The sequence below is a fragment of the Mirounga leonina genome, unplaced genomic scaffold (assembly GCF_011800145.1).
Source record: "Mirounga leonina isolate KUSES-001 unplaced genomic scaffold, KU_Mleo_1.0 Mir_53, whole genome shotgun sequence".
Classification (NCBI taxonomy): Eukaryota; Metazoa; Chordata; class Mammalia; order Carnivora; family Phocidae; genus Mirounga; species Mirounga leonina.
The window spans coordinates 6868506-6887794 of NW_023270807.1; the positions used below are offsets into that span (position 1 = coordinate 6868506).

At 44.3% G+C, this 19289-nt stretch overlaps 1 protein-coding gene across 5 annotated transcripts in view; it reads left to right on the forward strand.

Annotated features, from left to right (window-relative positions):
- Positions 1–19289, forward strand: part of DAAM2 (dishevelled associated activator of morphogenesis 2) — a 125525-nt gene that overhangs the window by 62324 nt on the left and 43912 nt on the right. For 4 of the 5 annotated variants that reach the window (XM_034991251.1, XM_034991254.1, XM_034991252.1 and 1 more), the window contains exons 2-5: positions 8193–8419; positions 14093–14182; positions 17248–17322; positions 17771–17865. In XM_034991251.1, the coding sequence (XP_034847142.1) occupies positions 8252–8419; positions 14093–14182; positions 17248–17322; positions 17771–17865 (428 nt within the window). In that variant the 5' untranslated portion in view covers positions 8193–8251. The other variant, XM_034991255.1, reaches the window with a different exon arrangement.

Here is a 19289-nt window from a genome sequence, read left to right on the forward strand (position 1 = left end):
CTGTTCTACTGTTCTTTTAGTTTCTATTTCATTGATTTCTGCTTTGATCTTTATTATAATTTCTCTTCTCCTGCTGGGTTTAGGCTTTATTTGCTGTTCTTTCTCCAGCTCCTTTAGGTGTAGGGTTAGGTTGTGTACTTGAGACCTTTCTTGTTTCTTGAGAAAGGCTTGTATTGCTATATACTTGCCCCTAAGGACTGCCTTTGCTGCATCCCAAAGATTTTGAATAGTTGTGTTTTCATTTTCATTGGTTTCCATGTATTTTTTTAATTCTTCGTTAATTTCCTGGTTGACCCATTCATTCTTCAGTAGGATGCTCTTTAGCCTCCATGTATTTGAGTTCTTTCTGACTTTCCTCTTGTGATTGAGTTCTAGTTTCAAAGCATTGTGGTCTGAAAATAGGCAGGGAATGATCCCAATCTTTTGGTACCGTTTGAGACCTGATTTATGACCTAGGATGTGATCGATTCTGGAGAATGTTCCATGGGCACTAGAGAAGAATGTGTATTCCGTTGCTTTGGGATGGAATGTTCTGAATAGGTCTGTGAAGTCCATTTGGTCCAGTGTGTCATTTAAAGTCTTTATTTCCTTCTTGATCTTTTTCTTAGATGATCTGTCCATTTCAGTGAGGGGGGTGTTAAAGTCCCCCACTATTATTGTATTGTTGTCAATGAGTTTCTTTGCTTTTGTTATTAATTGCCTTATATAATTGGCTGCTCCCATGTTAGGGGCATAGATATTTACAATTGTTAGATCTTCTTGTTGGATAGACACTTTAAGTAGGATGTAGTGTCCTTCCTCATGTCTTATTACAGTCTTTGGTTTAAAATCTAATTTGTCTGATGCAAGGATTGCCACCCCAGCTTTCTTTTGGTGTCCATTAGCATGGTAAATGGTTTTCCACCCCCTCACTTTCAATCTGGGGGTGTCTTTGGGTCTAAAATGAGTCTCTTGCAGACAGCATATCAATGGGTCTTGTTTTTTTATCCAATCTGAGAGCCTGTGTCTTTTGATGGGGGCATTTAGCCCATTCACATTCAGGGTAACTATTGAAAGATAGGAATTTAGTGCCATTGTATTGCCTGTAAGGTGACTGTTACTGTATATTGTCTGTGTTCCTTTCTGGTCTATGTCGCTTTTAGGCTCTCTCTTTGCTTAGAGGACCACTTTCAATATTTCTTGTAGGGCTGGTTTCGTGTTTGCAAATTCCTTTAGTTTTTGTTTGTCGTGGAAGCTTTTTATCTCTCCTTCAATTTTCAATGACAGCCTAGCTGGATATAGTATTCTTGGCTGCACATTTTTCTCATTTAGTGCTCTGAATATATCCTGCCAGTCCTTTCTGGCCTGTCAGGTCTCTGTGGATAAGTCTGTTGCCAATCTAATGTTTCTACCCTTGTAGGTTACATATCTCTTCTCCCGAGCTGCTTTCAGGATTTTCTCTTTGTCTCTGAGGCTTGTAAGTTTTACTATTAGATGATGGGGTGTTGACCTATTTTTTTTTATTTTGAGAGGGGTTCTCTGTGCCTCCTGGATTTTGATGCCTGTTTCCTTCCCCAAATTAGGGAAGTTCTCTGCTATGATTTGCTCCAATATACCTTCTGCCCCTCTCTCTCTTTCTTCTTCTTCTGGGATCCCAATTTTTCTAATGTTGTTTCGTCTTATGGTATCGCTTATCTCTCGAATTCTGCCCTTGTGATCCAGTAGTTGTTTATCTCTCTTTTTCTCAGCTTCTTTATTTTCCATCATTTGGTCTTCGATATCACTGATTCTCTCTTCTGCCTTGTTTATCCTAGCAGTTAGTGCCCCCATTTTTGATTGCACCTCATTAATAGCCTTTTTGATTTTGACTTGGTTAGATTTTAGTTCTTTTATTTCTCCAGAAAGGGTTTCTCTAATAACTTCCATGCTTTTTCAAGCCCAGCTAGTATCTTTAAAGTAATGATTCTGAACTCTCGATCCAACATCATACTAATGTCCGTATTGAGTAGGTCCCTGGGAATTGGTACTACCTCTTGTTCTTTTTGTTGAGGTGATTTTTTTCCATCTTGTCATTTTGTCCAGAGGAGAGTAGATAAATGAGAGAACAAAATGCTAACAGGGTAACAACGTCCCCAGAAAATATACTCTAAACAAATCAGAAAAGACCTGAAGCCGGGGGAAAAGAAAGGGAAAGAAAGAAAAAAGAAGAAAAAAGAAAAAGAAAAAGAAAAAGATAAAAACAAAGAAAAACAGAACAAAACAAAAAAAAAACAGAATATGATCAAATATGATCAGGCTGGTGCATAAATCAGTGCCACACACTAGATTTTGGGTGTATTTTGGTCTGTCAGAAGAAAGTGCCTCCCAAAATTTTAAAGAAAGAAAAACTTATATATGTACAAAAATAAGGGTTGATATGATGAAGGGATGGAGTATGACCGTAAAGATGAAAATTATAAAGAATTTTATAAAAGGTATTGATAAGAAGTTGTTTGAAAAAAGAAAGAAGAGGATTAAAAAAAAAAAAGGGAAAAAAAAAGGGGAGAGAATGTGATCAGGGAGGAGATTAGAACAAAGCCATACACTAGAGATTTAGGGTTTATTTTGATCTGTTAGAAGAAACTGTATCTCAAAATTTTAAAGAGAGAACAACTTATATATATATGCCAAAAATAAGGTTAACTACTATGAAGGGATAGAATATGACTCTAAAAATTAAAAATAAAAGTGTTTTTTTAAATAGGGATTGATAAGATGTTGGTTGAAAAAGGGAAAAAGAAAAATTCAAAAAAAAAAAAAAAGACAGTTAAAAAAAAATTAACTTTGAAAGACTAAAGAATCATGGTAAAAAAGCCATGGATTCTATGTGCAGTATTCCCCTAGCGCTGGAGTTCTGCTATTCTCATTGATGGGTAAACTTGGTCTTGGCTGGCTGTTCTCGCTGATCTTCTGGGGGAGGGGCCTGTGGCTGTGGTTCCCAAATGTCTTTGCTGGAGGCGGAATTGCCCTTCCCTTGCCGGGCCAGGCTAAGTAATCTGCTCGGGTTTGGTCTCAGGAGCTTTTGTTCCCTGCAAGCTTTCCATACAGCTTTGGAGAACGGGAAGGAAAATGGTGGCCTCCCAATCTCCACCTGGAGGAGCCGAGAACTTGGAACCCCACTCCTCAGTACGCCCCCAGAGAAAAGCAGTCAATCACTCCCGTCTCCCTGGTCTCCGGCTGCACTCCGTGTTCACCCAGCCTGTGACTGAGTGTTTCTATCTCTGGCACCGGACCCCGTGTGGAGTCTCCAAACCCAGCAGATCCCTGCGGTGCACTCCTGCGCCATTCCTCCCGGGGGAGGAAGGGGAGTCTCCCCGGATCTGCCGCTTGTTGGGTCCCTGCTGGAGGAGCAGTGGTCAAACTGTGCCACAGATCACAGTTTATGGCAACCCTGAGCTGCGAGCCCACTCCTCGGCTCCGTCTCTGCAGCCAGCTTCCCCGCTCCAATACCTGGGAGCTCTGCCGCACTCAGGCATCCCTGGTCTTTCTGTGACCCCGAGGGTCCTGAGACCACACTGTCCCACGAGGGTTCCACCCCCCGCTTAGCTACTGAGCGACGTCCCTCAGCGGAGCAGACTTCTAAAAGTTCTGATTTTGTGCTCCAGGGCTCTATCACTTGCCAGAAGCAGCGGATGGAGGCCCCCTCCCCCGCCGTCTATCCTCCCGAATATCGCCTCGGATTCACTTCTCCGCACGTCCTACCTTCCAGAAAGTGGTTGCTTTTCTGTTCAGAGAGTTGTTGCTATTCTTTTCTTTGATCTCCTGTTGAGTTTGTAGGTGTTCAGAATGGTTTGATCCCTATCCAGCTGAATTCCTGGGACCAGACGAAATCCAGGTCTCCTACTCCGCCATCTTGCTCTGCCCCCCAAGCTGGGTGGCTTCTTAAATCAGGCTGGGCAGAGTCCTAGAATGCCAGGTCTCGGTGGTCCCAGCTGTGCCTGGAAAGGGCTTGTGGTTGCAGGCTCTGTCTGGGCAGGGTAAGCGTTGCCTGGCTAGGCAATAATGATAACGAAGTCACAACAGCAGTGCTGGCCTCCTTTAGAGAATGCCCAGTATGCTCTGACATCTTATCTACATTACTGCTCTGACTCTTCACTGAAGCCCACCGAGGAAGGTGCTGTGATTATCTTGGTGTCATAGAACCTGAGGCTCTGAGAAATGTGCTTCAGGTCACCCAGCTGGGAAGGCAAAGCCAGAAGTCAAATCCCAGTCATCTGACTTGGAAAATTGCTGGGGTGAAGGAGCCCTAAGAATAGGATGCGCGAGAAATGAGGGCAGAGGCCTTCCTCCTCACAGTGGAGAAGAAGGAAGTCTTCAGGATCTCTGTAACCCTCTTCCGGCCTGGACAGCATCTTCAGGACTGGAGATAGTTCTAAACTAAGCTGCAGAGATTGGTCTTCTCTGGTGGAGAGAAGTAATGGGGGTGGGGGGCGGGCTGGGGCAAGATGGGGAAAGGGGCCGCTGGCATGGGAAGACGAGCTCTAGACCTTAGCTTGAACACCGGCGTCTTGGGTTTCAATCCCAGCTCTGTCCCTAGCTGTGTGACCTCAGAAAAGACCTTTCCTCTTTTGACCTCAATTTTCTGATCTATGCTGTAAAGCTACATGGGTTCCAGCTGAGAGCCTGTGGTTTTAGTCTTCGATGTTCAAGTGGGGCCCTAACAGACTTAAGAAAGGGTCATTGGGAGTAGGGCACCCTCAGAAACATCAGCATAGTGGGGAGCTGTCAAACAGGCAACCCCTTAAAAGGGCAAATATGCAGCACTACCCCTGGTGCTCAGGCTCTTCTCTGTGGGGACGGTACTTCCTGTTTGGAAGGTCAGTATCTCCATCTCCCGTCCTCCTGAGGCCACACCACCTCACTTCCTGTACTCAGAGAAGATGTTAAAACATATATAATGGCAAGTATGGCATGGCACCGAGCAATCAGAGCAGTCATGGCTGTAAACAGCTGGTGTGAGACTATTACAGGGTATACCAACTGTATGCCTATCCTGCCCCCAACTCCTGATTGTTCCTAGGAAAGTCTGGCTCAAGAGCTGAAGAGCAAAGACAGACAAGGATGGAGACTAGAGAGCAAAAAGTTGAGGAGGTGAAGGCAGGAAGCAAGTTCACAGGTCCTCCCAGACATCAGCTCGTCCCTCCCCCCAAACACCATCATACTGTCAACTCAGCCTCACTGTGGCCTCTGGGAGAGTCCTCATGCTTTGTGCCCTGAAAAAAACAGCCTCTCCCCCAGCTGCAGCTGCATATTGGAGGCTGAAGAAACAAAGGGGATTGGTCTGTACTCTGCAGCATTATGCCAAACTTGACAATGGGGAGGTGACCCCCAGGGTGGTTGACCCCAATCTGCCTGCAGAATTGGTGCTTTACTAAGCCTGATAATCAGAGACCAGGGCTTTGTCTCACCCACTCTTGGCTACTAGCTATCAAGTCCCATAGAAAACCCCAAAAGCCTCCTTTCCTCTTTCATTTTCCTCAGCTCCCAGCCTATTTTAGGTCTTTGCCACCATGTACCAGGATTGCTGAGTTAGCCACTGGCTTCTTCCCCTATCCCCAGATTCAGGGCTGTTGCCTTATTCCCTATAAAGGTTCCTGATTGCTTATCAACTGCTAGGAGTCAGAGATTTCAATTAATATTTCTTGACTGATTGACAAGGGCCTGTCTTTTCCATGAGCACAGACCATTTCCTAATTGACCAAGAAATACTTATTGAGCACCACTAAGTGCAAGGTATTTTATTAGCCATAGAAATGGGAGGGGTATCAAAGAAGCAGGAATCATGGCCCCTGCCCTCAGGAAGTCTTCACTATACCTGTGGAGAGCCAATATATAAACACAAAAAAGATAACCAATAATACAAGACCACTTCAGTGTATTAACTGAGGCTCTCCTGGGTCTATTAAAAAGCCTGTCACAAAGTTTATAAAGAAAGATAAAATGGAGCCAGTAAAAAAGCTCTAGAATGACAATTAAAATGAATCATGACTTATAGGAGAGGCCTGATCAGATTAGACTGTTACTAGCTAGATTGTTAGGGTTTAGGAAATAAAGCATTGTTCTCCAGAAGTTACCTAGGGTTCACTAGGAGCAAGTTATGACACATTTATCTTTTTCTGATAAGGCCCTAGAGCTCCATTCTGAGGTATGCCTTAGATTTGGTATATCTACCCCCAAATTCCACAAGGCTTCAGGAAAAATCTCCTATAGTGTCTTTATAGAAAAGAGGGCTAGATAAGAGCATGGGTTCATGGATTCCAAGATGGTTGAAGGACTGTTTCCTGAGAGTGTTGATTACTAGTTCTTTGGCATTCCCAGATGAGGTAGCTATGTCATCTGGGTCTGTCTATACCTTTGTTGTGGTCAACACATTTAGCAATGGTATGGGTAAAGACCATGGGTATATTCTGAGCATTTCTGTTAATGACCAAATCTAGGAGAAATAGCTTATAGTCAAGACTCAAAAGTATCTTGACCCCTTGTGGCTATGCATACCAAAGCATTGAAAGAAGAAACATAAAGAGATATTTGCACACCCATGCTCATAGTAGCATTATTCATAATAACCAAAAGGAGGAAGTAACCCAAGTGTCCATTTATAGGTGAATGGATAAACAAAATGTATATAAATACAGAAGACTATTATTCAGCCTTAAAAAGAAAGGAAATTCTGACACATGCTATAACATGTATTAACCTTAAAGACATTATTTTAAGTGAAATAAGCCAGTCACAAAAGGACAAATGCTATATGATTCTACTCCTATGATTCTAGTCATACTGCTATTTAGAGTAGTCAAAATCATAGAGACAGAAAGTAAAGTGGTAGTTGCCAGGGGCTTGGGGGAGAGGGAAATGAGAAATTATTGTTTAATGAGTACAGAGTTTCTATTTTGCAAGATGAAAAAATTTTGGAGATAGATGGTAAGGATGGTTGCACAGCAATGTGAATGCATGTAATGAACTATACACATAAAAATGGTTAAAATGATAAATTTTGTGTTATGTGTATTTTATAATTAAAAAAATCCTGACCCCAGACCTGTGATAATAATAGAGAAAAAGGCAGAATCCTTTTTATGTTAAAAAAAAAATTAAGATATGCAAATACTGAATGAGGAGAACATGGCTGGGCAGCAGTGTTGTGGGTAAGCTCTCCTGAACCCACCCAGGTTATCTGAAAGCACATTTAGGAACCAGTAGTGGTCAAGGGTGGTTTTAACCCTTTTGGGAGGCCTATGTGCAGGTAGTTAGGCTTTATCTAGAAGCTATGTGGCATCAATGACTAGGGCTGGCCAGTGTTTCTTCCCAAGCCGGGGCACCATTGAATGAGGCTCTCCCCGTGGCAAGCTAAAAACTTAACCCTTTCTGTTACAATGACCACTCAACTGTTGGGTGTTCATGAGTTTTGGTCTCTGGCCAAAGTGGTGTCTTCTGTTCTTGGTTGGTATGGAAAACAAATCTGACCAGATTTCCTTCAGTATTGGCTGAACACTGTTCCAATGATCAGCCCCATTTCCTCTCAGGGTTCACTCTGATGACTCCCCCAGGTTACCTCTCCTTCTAGATAGATGGGTGGTGAGCCCATGTCCTATTGATATTTCATATTCATTCAAACATGCTTGGCACAACAGACTGGACAGAAAACCCTGCGAGTCTCTGAAGACTTCTATCCTCTACTCCCTAGGAGTCATGCCATAAAATTAGCTTGCTACCTCTCCTGCCAGTCTACTTCAACCCTTCCCTCCCCACTGGATGAAACCTTTAAACCAGGCATCTGTACACCTTAAAATGAATCTAGTGACTGAGTTGGCCCTGCTGAAAATGGCTCTGCTAGAGTACAGGGAATAGGATACCCATCTGTACAATCATGGAGAAGGTGCAATTCACGTTCTGCGACTACCGCCTTCCTCTGTTCTCTGGGGGCATGGAAGGAGAATCTGAAAATGTCTGTGGCAGGAAACACTGGAGGGCATGATGGGGAGGGAATCCTCCAGGTGGAAGGAGCTGGAGGGAACAGAAAGAAGCTGTGAAAGAAGGGAGGGCAGGCCTGATTGTTGGGGTGAGGGCTCCTAACAGTTCGGCAAAGAAGTTATGGTAGCTCAGTGACCACTGTCCCTGCCTACCTGGCTGCCATTGCCTGACCACTCTGTGCTGTCTGTTCTCCTGTCCAGATCACGATGAGGACCTAGGGCATCTGCCAGCTGACTATCCCCCCTGGCCTGGAGTGACCATGGCCCCCCGCAAGAGGAGCCGCCATGGCCTGGGCTTCTTGTGCTGCTTTGGGGGCAGTGGCCTCCCTGAGATCAACCTCCGAGACAACCACCCTCTGCAGTATATGGAGTTTTCAAGTCCTATCCCGAACCAAGAGGAGCTCAATGTCCGCTTCGCAGAGCTGGTGGTCAGTAAAGGGACAAGGAAGGGAGAGTGTTGACAATGGGAAGAGGGATTCTGGAGCAGACAGAGCAGGACAGAGGGTGGGGACCTATGTGCTGGGATCTCTACCTATGAAACTCTGCTTGGGGTGAGGGTGGGCCCATCAGGACAATGCAGATGTGAGGGAGAAAAAAGTCATTTACTGGTGTGGATACCATGAAATATGTCCCCAGAAGAATGGACCTACCTCATATCTCCAAGGGATTCTAGACCTCATGGTACAGCAGTTAATCCATCATGAAAGAAGGAGGTCCAGGCTTTTGTGAAATAAGGCAGTGAAGCACTTCAAAGAATACCAGAACACTTGACACCTTTCTCTCTTCTGCTCCCTGGAACTTCCCTGGGATTCTTCCACCTCATACAGGAACAAGGGACAGAGTGGTGTTCTGTAGGCAGATACCAGGTCCTCATAGAAGGGGATGATTGACTAGAAATATGGAGGTAGAGATGTCCATATTGCACCTGGCTCAGGCCTGGTTCAGGGCTGGTGATTATATCCCATGTCTAGCTTATGGCAGGTGGATGCTCTGTCTTTTACACTGGTAGCAGCTCTTCCTGACTATGTGATGCCCATTCAGACTAGGGCAGCACTACACCTTTGTGAGAACCACTCACAAAGTGAGTATGTGAAGTTATACCCTGACCACAAAGAGAACAGGAAAGAAGCATGATTCCTCTTCTTGGAGGTCTGGTGGTGAGACAAAGCAAAGGAGACTCTCAGATCAAGGATGTAGGACCCATGCCCAGGACTCAGGGCTGGACCCTGTATAGAGCGATAAGCACAAATTCATCTACCTCTAGCTCTTGGTCATTCATTCTCGTGGTTGGCCAGTAGTCAAGCCAGCAGAGAAAAAATGCTATGTGATTTGAAATGGGATTTCATATTTGAATTGGATAATGAGTTATGATTAAGGCAATCTAGCTTTCCAAATAACTGGACCACTATAAGGTAAGACCATGCAGGTTATGCAAAAAAGTTATCCACCTTCCTCGTCACATCAGGCTCAGGGAAACTCGTTGTTTCTGAACTCAGGTTCAGGAAACCCTCATCCTTTCCTCAGGATGGAGCATAGATGGGAGAGAACGAAGTGTTTACTAATATACAATGACATTTGGAACCTGATTGGTGTTAGTACTACTAGGATCTGTTTTGTTTTGTTTTGTTTTGTTTTTAATTCAGAATACTGCTGACATCAAATGTGTTGGTTTTCCACCCCACACAATTCCCTAGTTCATTGCAGACATCAACTAGTGTCCTACAACTTAACTCCATGCTGACATTAACTACCCAGAGTTAATATAGACCTTACAGAAGAAGGGCTCAGATCCACAAGACGGCCCTCCACCCAGACACCAGTCAGAAGCCGTAGGTCCCGTGTTACCCACACTTCAGAGAGATTTGGCTACAAGTCGGGAGTTCCCATGATCCTCTCTTCAGGTTGGATAATTTGCTAGAATGGCTCACAGAATATAAGGAAAGACTTCACTTACTACTACCAGTTCATTATAAAGGATATTACAAAGAATACAAATGAACAGCCAGATGAAGGGGTACATTGGGTAAGGTCCAGAAGGGTAAGGGTCCTGTCCCAAGCACAGGTGCTTCTGTCCTGTGGAATTTGTGTGCACCATCTCCCCAACATGTGAATGTGGTCACCAACCCCAAGGCCCTCTGAACCTTGTCCCTTAGAGGTTTTTATAGAGGTTTCATCATGTAGGTATGATAGGTTTTTAACTTCACCTTCAGTCTTTCTTCTCTCTCCAGAGTTTGAGAAGTGGGGCTGAAAATTCTAGGCTTCTAATCAAGGCTTAATCTTTCTGGTGACCAGCCCTGTGAAGGTATCCAGGGTCTCACCAAGAGTTGCTTCACTAGAAGAACAGAGGCTCCTGCCACCCAGAAAATTCCAAGGGATTTAGGAGCCCGGTGTCAGAAACAAAAGATGTTCCTGTCAATTTTATCACTTATAAAATTCCAAGGAATTTGGAAACTTTATGCTATGAACTGGGAACAAAGATAAAAAATATATTTCTTATATTATCACAGCATGGACATTTTCTTGAACAGAGCACATGAGTTTTGAAAGAAGGACAGGATGAAAAATGTTCCTTTCCTTGGCCCTTTTATTCCGCAAGTATTTATTGAGCATCTTTAGTGGGCAGGACTCCTTACAAAGTACTTTGACAAAAGCAAGGATGAGGGGGCACCTGGGTGGCTCAGTGATTAAGTGTCTGCCTTCAGCTCAGGTTATGATCCCAGGGTCCTGGGATCGAGCACCGCATGGGGCTCCCTGCTCAGTGGGAAGTCTGCTTCTCCCTCTCCCACTCCCTCCACCCCCCCCGCTTGTGTTCCCTTTCTTGCTGTCTCTCTCTGTCAAATAAATAAATAAAATATTTTTTTAAAAAAAGATGAGTCACACAAGTCTTGTATGCAAGGAGACTAGCATCAGCAAACAAACGGAGCAAACTAACATTGAGCCAGTTTTGAGCAAACAAATGAAAAATATTCCTTGAGAACCTGCTATGTGCTGGGCCCTATGCGGGTCCCAGGGATTTGGTGATGAACCAAAAGGCACAGGCCCTGCCTCCAAGGACGTAAAATCTAATAGAGAAGACTGATCTTGAACAGTAATGACAAGTGTAGTTAGTGTTTGGAAAGGGGACATTCATGGGCCTGCAGCAATGTCTAGCAGGGAGTTTAATTTTCAACTGAGGGTCACAATGGTCCCCCTGAAGAGTGATATTTCCACTGAGATCCAAAGGCAGTGTGATGGCTGCAGAAGTGAATGGGGTTGCAGAGCAATGAGAGAGGGTTGTCCCCAATAGGAGAAGCAGCATATGTGAGAGTCTCCAGCCAGAAAAGAGCTGGGCCGTTAGGGTTTCACCATGGATGATGAGAGTAACAGGATTTCATACGCAATCTTAAGGGTGATAGAAAGTCACCAAAGCAGGATGGTCTTCAAAAGACCATTCAGGGTACTCTATTGAAGAAGAGTTATGGGTAGAACATTAGGAGGGTTTTAATGCAATCCAAGCTAGGGAGAATGGTGGCTTGGATTAAATGTCATTAGTGAGGATGGAGAGGACAGATTGAAAAGCTATTTAGGAGGAAATATAGGACTTGTTGGGCTTGGAGAGTGAATAGGAATCAGGGAACACCCAGGTTTCTGATATGAGGAACTGAGTGGATGTTGGGGCCCTGTAAAAGACAGGAAATGCCAGAGGAAACTCAGGTTTAGAGAACTGGGATGATGAACTTAGTTTGCATATTCTCTCTGTGCATCAATCTCCACATCTATAAAATGGGTTGTTGTAAGTTTATTGAGTAAACATTAAGCACTTAGAACAGTGCCTGGTGCATAGTGATACTACATAAATGTGTGAGGTACCTGAGGGACATCAAAATAGATAAGCACAGGGGGCAGTTTTGTCCCAGGGTCTGGAGCTCAGGAAACTGGTGGGCTAGAGGAACAGGTTTGAGAGAGTTTGGGGTAGTAACAGTCCTTGGGAATGGCTGAGAAGTCTTTACTCGGGAAGCATACAGGAAGGAGACACCAGGACCCCTGAGGGACTTCAACATTTGGTGGTAGAAGACAAGAAGACATCAAGGGAGCCTAAGATGAACATAGAGCAAAGCAAGAGGGATTGTCAGAGAGTGTGGTTGTTGCAGAAACCCAGGGAGATTCAATAAGGAGTGAATGGTCTGCAGTTAGTCATAGGCTACCTGGGCTGAGCCAAATCACCAAGAAATACCCATTAATTTAGTGACGGAGACCACTGGTGAGAAAAGATAAGTGCGTAAGTAACCAGAATCCAAGTTTGAATGTAACTGCTCTGGAGTTCAGGAGGGGAAAGATGGTCTTACCTGGGAATGGCTATGAAAGCCTTGCTAGAAGAGGCTGACCTTGAGCCTGGATAAATTAGACCAGGGCCCATGGGGTGGGTGGTCAGGGAGGGTAGTCCAGGTAGAACTAACTGTATAAGCAAAAGAAGAAGAGATGCAGTTTGCCCTGGGAAGCGTAAGGTACATATATATCTATTATTTCTTTGATTTCTGTTTCTGACCATGGAAAGGAAATACTCTAGAAACTTCAAGCGGGGCTCTGGGAATCTTAACTGAGGATGTTACTGGGATATGTAGAGAGTGATTCTAGGGAGGAACCTTTGTTTAGCATTAGATCTGTAGGAGTCTTTATTTCCAAAGGCAGATGAACTGATGGGTATTGCTTCAAATTATCTTTGTATGTGCTGTCCGAGATGGAAGCTATAGTCACTTGGGGCTACATATTTGAGATGTGGCTGGTCTGAACTGAGAGGAGCTATAAGGGTGAAATATACACCATATTTTGATGACTTACATTCTTTATATTCTTTTTTTTCAAACTCACAAATTTTTCTATTGATTACATGTTGAAATGATTATATTTTAGATATTTTGGGTTAAATGAAATATTAAATTTAACTTCACCAATTCCTTCTTAATTTTTACTATGACTAGAAATTTTTTAAAAATACATTTGGCTCACATTATATTCACATTATATTTCTATTGGACAGTTCTAATCTATGTAAAGGAAAGTCTTCAATGTTCTCCCTTAAAAGTATAGGGAAAAGAGATACTGACATTTAAGACCCTTATACTTTTTTAGATATTACTTTCACTGTTTATCATTTTTGAAAAGATAAAGATTATTAATAGTATGCTTTATTGTCTTAATGCGAGTATTGCTTTTGTTTAAAAAAAGAAAACTCTCACAATAATTGAGTCGAAAAGCAGGCTACATTTCTTGTGGCCCATCTATTTCTTTGATGAGCTTTGGCATAGCTCATGAATCACAGGAGGAAAGTCTTCAGTAAGAGAGGTTTTAGAGGCCATCTAATGCAGCCAAACCTTCAGTGACTCTCCTAGAACAACCCTAAATTTGATGACATCAGAACTACCCAATTATACTCCTTGGGAAGTGTGGATTAGTGTGGTGGAGCCCCCAGCCTTGTGTGGGTGGAGGAGCTACCTCTGACAGGCACACCTGCACGGGAAGCAGATCAGAACCTCCCTTTCTAATGGCATACTCTTCTTGCCAGGAGAGTTGTACAGCTTGTTCTCACCAGCTCTTCTCACCCTGTGCCAAGAACAGGCCAAGGTTGGGGGGAGCCAGAGAATTTCTGGGGGAGAAACTCAAAGGGCAGGGAGACTTGCAGGATGAGGCAGAAACTAGATCTGTAGACTGAGTGCTTTGTCAGGCCTTGACTTATGATGTTGACAAGCTTAAGAAGGACAAGGGAAAGAAGAGCAGAAACCCAGGGCAAGACGGTTAGGAACTAGCAAAGCAATGCAGGAAGGAGATGTGCAGGGAACAGGGAGCCTGGAGGAGGAGAGCAGATTTGTAGAGACAAGTGGGAGTGGACAGGAAGTAAGGGAAGCATGGATAGAAGCAGCCCAGGCTTGGGTCAATATAAGGGAATGGGGGTGGGGGTGTAGGGCTGTATTTCTAGCAGAAGAATTGCCCTATCATACTTTGATACTCTCTGGAGGGAGACAGTAGGCTGAGGGATAGGTTTGGGGAAATTGCGATTTCCTGTAGCACTGAATATTCTAATGTCAACCATCTTTGGGTTTCAGACATATTTCTTGTCTTTGCAGGATGAATTGGATCTCACCGACAAAAACCGAGAGGCTGTGTTTGCACTGCCTCCGGAGAAGAAATGGCAGATCTACTGCAGCAAGAAGAAGGTGCCATGTCTGACCCCTTCCACTGCCACCTCAGGGTCCCCAGCCTGGCACAGCTCTTGCCTCTATGCTTTCTCGCTCATTCAACAGATATTTATTATATACCAGTGTCGTTCTAGGTGTCAGTGGCATGAATAAATCAGGACAAAAAATTCCCTGCTCTCATGGAGCTGACAGGGAAAGAGATTCTGGTTTTCAAAGATCCTTGATGCAGGTGCCCACTGGGCTCCAGGAGTGGGGCTGGGTCAAGGAGATACCAAGATGATAAGTCTATACTCCCTTCCCTTGCCTGCCTGGAGGGCATGTTGTCCTGTGCCATACCCAAGGGCAGCTTTGTGTTGTAAGGACTGTTTGGGGCAGGGGTGGCCTCTTCTGGATCTTTGGCTCCCACGCGTCCCAGGCTCGGCCTCACAGGGCAGCAGGTATATCAAGGTCACACACCAGTACCCGTTCTCCCCACCCTCTCCTCCCTCTCTTCTCCTTCATTAAGAGATGTCGTCAGTCTCCCAGCTATGGTCTTCCTTAGGAAGGAAGGGGTGTGCCAGGCTCCAGCTGGGGCTTCATTAGTTCTTGTCTCTTCCCCTCTGCTTCCCTTGGTCTTCCTCCATATCTGTGTGTCTCTTACCCATCTTTCTGTCTGTATCTCTCTTGCCCCCCTTCTATTTTAGCCTTTCTCTTTCTTGGCCCATCTTCCTTGTTTCCCCTCCACCCTCCAATTTTTCAAACTAACAGCTTTTTCCTTTGACCTCAGAGTATAGGAGTTTGGGAGTTAGGACCCAGTTATTTCTGCATCAGAGGCTTGGACCTACTCCCCACTGGGAGAAGACAGGCAGGTCTGGGGTAGTTCTGAGCTGTTGCTCCTTCATGTTCCCTGAGCTTATTTGTTCATGGCTCTTTTCTTCTTCTTCTCACCCAGGGTATTTGTCTCAGCTGGGGTTTCACGACCTTATAAAATTGGAGGATTAGATTGTTATACCATTCTAGAGTTGGAAGGAGCTGAGAAGCAATTCAGTCTAGTCCTTTCTTCTGCATATGAAGCAAGGACAGCCTAGGGAGGCAGTGGACTCACCCAAAGGTCCCAGCCAATCATAGCCAGTGGCTGCACCATTGCTAAAACCCAGGCATGCTGAAGTCCAAGAGCCTGTGGTAAGATGCAGGGGCTGTGCACACTAGTCTAGTATACTTGATGCACATCTATTAGGCGCCTGCAGAATACTATGTGCTGTGTCCAGGACTCTCATTGTGAGAAAGATGATCTTGAAAAAGTTCAAGTCATAGGAGGGAGGGAGTACAAAATTAACTTCAGGAGTAGTTAATCATGTCTCATGCTTCTCCACTTTCCAAACTGATTTACTATGGAGTTCCTGTAAATTGATCTCTTACACAACTAAAATAAAAAAAAAAATACTGAAATGTAAGGATATCTTGTTCTACCTTCCAAACCAGATTACATGTAATCTCCCCCCACACTTTCACATACCCCTCTCTTGCCATGTGGTGCTTCCTCTGTAACATCTTCCCCACCTGTCTTAGCTTCAGTAATCTTTAATAACTCTGTCCTCTCCAAGCCCCCCTCATGAGCCTTCTGTAGATGCCCCCACCCTGGGCTTCCACAGCCCACTATAGACAGTTCGACCATAAAGCATTTGTCACCCTACTCTGACACTAGACTATTCTATGGAAGACAGAGACTGACTTTTTGCTCAGTACTTTCAGGGCTCAGTACAGTGATTGGCATGTAGTAGGTGCTCATTTAATGCATATGGAATGGAGAAATGATGAGCTGGCAAAGACAGGAAAATATATATTTGATGGTGCATTTGTTTTTGGTTCTGTGATCCCCTCCCCAAGGCCAGAAGATAGAATTGGGGAGTTTCAGTCATGAAGAGTTAACATATAGCCATGTGAAATCACAAAGACCAAATGCAGGCAGCTTTCCCACTGGTCTAAAATTTGGATTTTGTGAAACAAAATTGTGAAGCTAGTAGATATAGCTGAGGGAGGCAGGGCAAAGTCCAGGTCACCTGGCAGACAGGTAGTTTGTCAGCAAGATTCTGGAAGAGGAGTTAAGTTTTTGTGCAGATTTGAAAGCAGGAGATTAGCAGAAGGCAGGTGAAGGGGAACATCCAAATGGGACAGGGACAGGAAGGAGCAGGGTGTGTGTAATGCCCAGAAGTAGAGTCACTGGATGAAGGAGAGGGCTAGATCTTCAATCAACATTAATATTTATTCATGTCATGAATAAATATTTCCAGCCCCACCCAGACAGGGATAACTTTGAGGAAGTTACAAAATCTCTCCAGGCTTCCATTGCTTCCTTGGTAAAAATGCAGATAGTGAACACTGACTCTCATTGTCTTTGCCCATCCCTGGGGAGGAATTGAGGCTTTCCCTTGGAACCTGAGGATTGGGCCAAAGGCCCTGTGCTTTGGGCTCTGCCTCCCAGCTACACCGAGTCCTCCTGAGTCTCTCCAATACCCAGGGCTTGGGAGTCTCTTTCTGTCTTTTAGTGAAGTTACTATTCACTGAGTGCCTACCATGTGCCAAAGAACTGCACCAAATGCTTTATATCAGTGCTTCTCAAACAATCTGAGAAAAAAACCAAGTTTTTAAAATTTCGAACTGTCAAAAACCAATACTTTTGTAAAATACAATGAGAATGGTATTAGAAAGTAAAATTTGAAAAACCAGATATATAAAATATATGCACAGATTTTTATTAGGTTCAACAGACATAAAATTATATTTTATTAAGAAGCAAACAAAGAGGGAACAGATATAACAGGAAAGAAAGAATTTATTTTTAATTATATATATTGTTCACTGAAAGTGCATATACCTGTGTGATTCCTGCCCATGTCATTGGCCGGTCACAAGAGTCAGTGTTCACTATCTGCATTTTTACCAAGGAAGAAATGGAAGCCTGGAGAGATTTTGTAACTTCCTCAAAGTAATCCCTGTCTGGGTGGGGCTGGAAAGTGAATGTGCTGACATGGAATGAAGCTCAGGACCTCAGGCCATGGGCCTATCTTGCCAGGTGGTCCATACAGTCTTTCTTCCTGTTCCAGGAGCAGGAGGACCCCAACAAGCTGGCGACCAGCTGGCCTGACTATTACATCGACCGCATCAACTCCATGGCTGCCGTGAGCAATGGCTTCTCCCCTGTCCTCACCCCACCTGGAAAAGCCATGGGGGAGATTGATCATCCCGCATCTTTCCCTGGACTTCACACCCCCTCGCTGGGGATCAGCAGCTTTCCAGTTATTCCTGAGATTTTTAAAACATAATCCCTCCCTTCTCTGTGTGACTCTAGAGGCCCCCAACCATATGAACATTTATTAGCCATTGTATCTCACACAGTCTTGGGAAACAGGCTGAGCCAATAATTCTCCCATTCCACAGATGAGGAAAGTGAAGTCTAGGACTGGAACCTGGGTCTTCTCAGAATCTGACCCTCTTAGTGAACCATTCCTTGAGGCCCCACCCTTCCTGAGTCGAGGGTGGCTCCTGGGTCCCACCTGGGCTGGGGGATGCAGGGAGCTGGGGCTCAGGCAGCCCAGCAGGACCTCCGCCCCTTTCCACCTACCTCAGATGCAGAGTCTGTATGCCTTTGATGAGGAAGAGACGGAGATGAGGAACCAAGTTGTGGAAGACCTGAAGACAGCTCTCCGGACACAGCCCATGAGGTGACTCATTGTGTTTCCCCTTCCCCCTTCCTTCCACATTCCTTCACTTGCTAGTCCCCCTCAACTTCCTGAAGCTTCACCCAATGCTCTGCTCCCATCCCAGTCCCCTTGCCAGCTCCATCCCCCCACCACCACATCCCCTAGAGTTCCCTGCACTCTGCTCCACTTCCTGCCTCCTACAACCCCTCTCTCTGAGGAGCTGGGAGGCTGCCAGAGGATGGGCATGTGGGGGACCAAGGCAGAGAGCAGAGGAATGTGACATAAACCTCAGGTCCTGAAGTGCTATCTGAGCAGAAATTGAGGGCAGGTACTTGTTTTTCTTGGGAGAACGGAATGGCAGGGCAGGTGGCCTTATCGACAAGGTGTGTAAGAAAGAGCTCTGAGAATTAATTCCCCCAGCCAGGGAGGAGGGCAGCGTGAAGAAGAGATACTCCAGCCACTAGGGGGAGATGTGGTGTCTGTGGATGAGATTCCACCACCTAGAGGAGGAGTGATGCAGGCCAGGAAAAGGGGATGATTTTGAGAAGAAGGACACTTCCCCCTTCCCAGGCCATACTGCGCAAAGGTCCAAAATGGGCCAAGAGCCACAGCTTCTCCTCGTGCCTGGGAGCTGGCTTGTAGCTCCTTGTGGGAGCCGACTGTTAAATTTTCAGCAGTTTTGTAAGCTGCTTGTTAAACATAGCTATGATTAGAATATAAGTTATATAAACTTAAAACTAAATAAATCATACTAAAAACAAAAGTAATAAATACTTGAAACTTTTCACTCCCTAATTACTTAATGTTCTTACTACATTTTAGTTTTATGTATGCTCTTGACTGTTACATATGCTCTTGAGTTTATATTCATTGTATATACATGGTGGAAATACAGCTGACCCTGAACAAGGTGGATGTTAGGGGTGCCAACCCCCATGCAGTCGAAAATCTGCATATAACTTTGGACTCTCCCAAAACTTAACTGCTAACAATCTACCGTTGACCAGCAGCCTTACCAATAACATAAACAGTTGGTTAACCCATATTTTATATGTTATATGTATAATATTCTGTATTCTTACAACAAGGTAAGCTAGAGAAAAGAAACTGTTAAGAAAATCATAAGGAAAATCTATTCATAGTATTGTACTTGTGTTTATTGAAAAACTTCCCATATAAGTGAACCTAAACAGTTCAAACTCGTGTTATTCAAGGATCATCTGTACTATAAATGTTACACCTCTTCCCAACTCCACGTTCAATGATGTCACATTGATAGCTTGAAATCAACTTTGCTGGGCGTATTTATACTGTGGAAATTGAAAAACACTATAATCAGGCCTTTTTTTCTTTCTTCAGAGAGCCAGTTGTTAAATGTTTACTAGCATACTGGTCTACCTGTGTGTGTGTGTGTGTGTGTGTGTGTGTGTGTGTGTGTGTGTGTG